Below are 3,655 nucleotides of genomic sequence, written 5' to 3' on the forward strand. Positions count from 1 at the left end.
TTATTTTCTTTAGTTAATAAATAATAAATATAATATAGTAATTATACTATATATATTTATTTATTATTATATATATATATATATATATATATATATATATACACATACATTTGAAATTAGTACGACTGTGGCATAAAAATTTAATTTAACTGGCCTGGCTCTCGGGAAGATAGTTAGAAACTTAGTGGAGAAATAGGTAGTGACAGAGGTCTTTATAACTAAGAACAGTAGTGCTTAGTATGTAGGGATGGCCAGGAAAAAAATTGCCACCACATATTATGTATTTTTTATCATAGTCTGAAATCTCTCTTGTAACAGTCTAACTTATTAACACCTAACTTAGGTTTTTGAGGTTTTTCAAAAGCTAGTAAGACCTCAAGTTTTGTCAAAAAAACATCGCTAAGGTAGAGAACTGGTGAGTAGCGTAATAGCCAAATGTTCTACTGATTATTCTGATTCTGGCAACAAAGGAGTAGCTCACCAATGTTTGAAGTTGTTGCAGTGACTTACACATCGAAATGTTTCATTTTAACTTGGGGAGTGCAGAAGCAGTGTAGCATTTCACTAACTCCCACACATGATGTCCATAAAGACAACTCGTCATGCCAGGCTAAAACTGATGCCTTTATAGCGACTGCCATTCATTGTTTAAAAAAAGAGAGGAAAGAATTTAAAAAAAATTAAAGATGATGTAGGGATGACAATGCCAAAAATTACAGAAATGAGGTAGGGATGAATACACAAAACTAAAAAAAATTCCTACATAAGTAGCCACTGATTCAATGTTACAAGCTTATGAGAATTAGCCATTGTGAGACTTTACAGCATTATTCAGTTCAAATACTTTGATTCAAACCTGAAATTATGCAATTGAAGGTAATTGAACATTTAGCTGTAGATAAAAGTTTTTATAGAAAGATTTGGCTACTTATGTAGAGATTTTTGTATGTTTTTGTTTATTAATCCCTATCTCATTTCTGTAATTTTTGGCATTGTCATCCCTACATCATCTTTATTTTTTTCAAAATTTTTTTTCATTACTTGTAAGAATATTGGGTTGAAGATAAAAATCTGTATATTAGCATTTTTCTTTATAATAATAATAATAATATACAATCATAATGACAGAGGGATGCAATATATTAAGTTTATTAATGTCACATTTTAACATATCTTACAGTAGAACATTAATTTTCTATATGAGACTTGTTTTTAAATTGGAATCTAAACAAATGATTAAAATGAAGCTTTGCTACATTTTTCATCCATTATTTAAACTGCTTTTTTAAAACTTAAAATGTAAATGCTTTTTCCAGTATTTTAGTATGACTTAATTCTGATAAAACTTTTCTGCTTACATTTGTAAAATTATGAACATGTAGTAGTGTCTATGTATGAAGCTCTAGTTATAGTAAATTTTGAAAAATAGGATACTTATTCTGCTTTGTTTTATTTGATTCATATTTTAATATTTTGTTAAAGTTTTTGACTGGGAAGACAGTCAAGGACTTGATTACCACTCCACTCATTCCAAGATGACATATCATCCTAATCTTATTGATGATCCGGAACTTGTCACTGGGAAACACAGTACTGTGTTGACGTTTCCTTCATACATTGTAAGTTAATCACTTGATTTTATTTACTGTTCTTACTATTCATATAAAACAAAAGCAAAAGAGATTAAGAAAGTTTACAAAGAAGTTTGAAGGTTAACTCCAGTTACTGATATTTTTTTGTGGGTCATAATAAAGTTACCAGGGTGTAAAAAGTACTAAAATATGTAACTCAAGTTCAAGTAAAAGTATCCATCCTGAAATTTACTTAAGTTAGAGTAAAAAAGTATCTACTGAATAAGTACTCAAATAACAAAACAAAAAGTACATTCATCTGCAGTTTTCGTGTATGTTGCGGGCCATGAGGTCTAGAAACAAAACACAGCATTACATTATAGGGACTGAGAATTGTGTTGGTTTAATATGATAGTCTTACATATGTTTATAAAAAAAAAAAAATGTACTACTATGGAAAAAAATATTTAGCAGTGGATGAACTATATGGTGTATTTTTCAGAGTATTTTTATTAGATATGTTGTATTGCATATTGTATAGTTTTATTGTAGAAGCTGAGAGTTTTGGTCTTATTGATTTTGTAAAAAAAACAGATGCAAATGAGGTATTATTCGTATAAATTCTGAGTAGATCAAAGTTTTTTTTAATGTTTGATAACACAGAATAAGATTATAATAAACTTTGTTATCATACATATCAACACTTAGCATGTTAGACAACTTCAGCTGGTGTCTTCAAGGCTGGAAGAATGCCAGGGTTGGTATGTTGAATTATACTGTGTTCTTTTATAACCCTGTATAAAGCCATTGTAATTTTGCTAATGTAAAGACTTGTAATTTTGTACAATTTTCTTTGATGTGTATTAATGGTTCATTTTTACCGATCATGTCACAATTGGAACACACCAATTGCTGGTTATTATAGTGCGTGATCACCCTGATTCTGATTAAGTACAGTAAAGTTGATGATGTCATTGAGTTATATTGCTGATAGTTTAACCCTAAAAATTGCAATGACTACAGAGAATGTACTTTGGCTTTCCGTAATCAGGAAATTTGACAAAATCTATTGATTTTGATTGACACCCCATTATTCAATTATCAGCCTGATTCCAATTGCCAAACCATTGGTAAAACACTGTTAATGGTAGGCTTTGGATGTAGCTCATAAACATTTTTTTTTCTGTCAGTTTTGGTTTTTAAGTACAGATGTCATTCAAAATTAATAAATAAAATGAGGAACAATTATAGACATTAGTATAAACTGTTTTTGGATTGTGTAGATGAAGTGCCTCACAGAAACAAAGTACTAAAGATAGAATTTAATGTTACACTAAAATACTCTTGCTTAAACATTCCCGGTTTATAAAATACTATTTTTGTAATTTTGATGTTAAGATTCAAATAAAAGGAAATGTGTGTACACTTTGGTTATAACATGCAAGTGAGTATTTTCAAAAGTGAACGACAGCTGTAAAGACCATTTAAGAAGCTCATGAAAATGGCATAGTATTAGTGTATATAAAATATTATACAGGACCTGTTTATGTGACATGAGCTAAATAAATAACATTTTTATTCATAAGGTTTAAACATGAAAATAGTGTTAATGTTATCCTAATTCAAGCAACTTTGATTCCTTTCAGACATCTGTAATTGATTATGTTAAGCCATCTGACCTGAAAAAGGAGTTGAATGAAAAATTTCGTGAACGATTTCCACTGATTCAATTGACATTAAGCAAACTTAGGAGGTGAGTGGGGAAACTACTGGTCAATATAGTATAGTCCTTTCTTATAACTAATCATGGTTTTATGTAGGTGGTTTACTTTATAAAGATTTTAAAAAAATCTCACGAAATGTTTCTTATTTCAGTCTGAAACGAGAGATGTGCAAGATAGCTCGACAAGAGGTAGGATATATATTCAAATTTCCTTTTTTTTCATTATTTTCTGAAAAAATTGTCCAAGTTACTTTAGTTTTTAACAAAGTGGATAATGTTAAGGTGAATGTTATGTGATTGTCAATATAAAAAAAACAAAAAAATGCAGAATATGGGATAGCATCAATATATATATATATAT

The 3,655-nt window shown here is 29.1% G+C and overlaps 1 protein-coding gene across 1 annotated transcript in view; it reads left to right on the forward strand.

Moving 5' to 3' along the window:
• Positions 1–3,576, forward strand: part of LOC111086530 (CDK5 and ABL1 enzyme substrate 2-like) — a gene marked incomplete at its 3' end in the record, with an annotated part of 59,001 nt that extends 55,425 nt beyond the window's left edge. The window contains exons 7-9 of the mRNA XM_022389717.1: positions 1,483–1,619; positions 3,218–3,324; positions 3,447–3,576. Of these exons, the coding sequence (XP_022245425.1) occupies positions 1,483–1,619; positions 3,218–3,324; positions 3,447–3,576 (374 nt within the window). The remainder of the gene's footprint in view (positions 1–1,482; positions 1,620–3,217; positions 3,325–3,446) is intronic.
• Positions 3,577–3,655: the final 79 nt, after the last annotated feature.

The sequence above is a fragment of the Limulus polyphemus genome, unplaced genomic scaffold, assembly GCF_000517525.1.
Source record: "Limulus polyphemus unplaced genomic scaffold, Limulus_polyphemus-2.1.2 Scaffold1169, whole genome shotgun sequence".
NCBI lineage: Eukaryota > Metazoa > Arthropoda > Merostomata > Xiphosura > Limulidae > Limulus > Limulus polyphemus.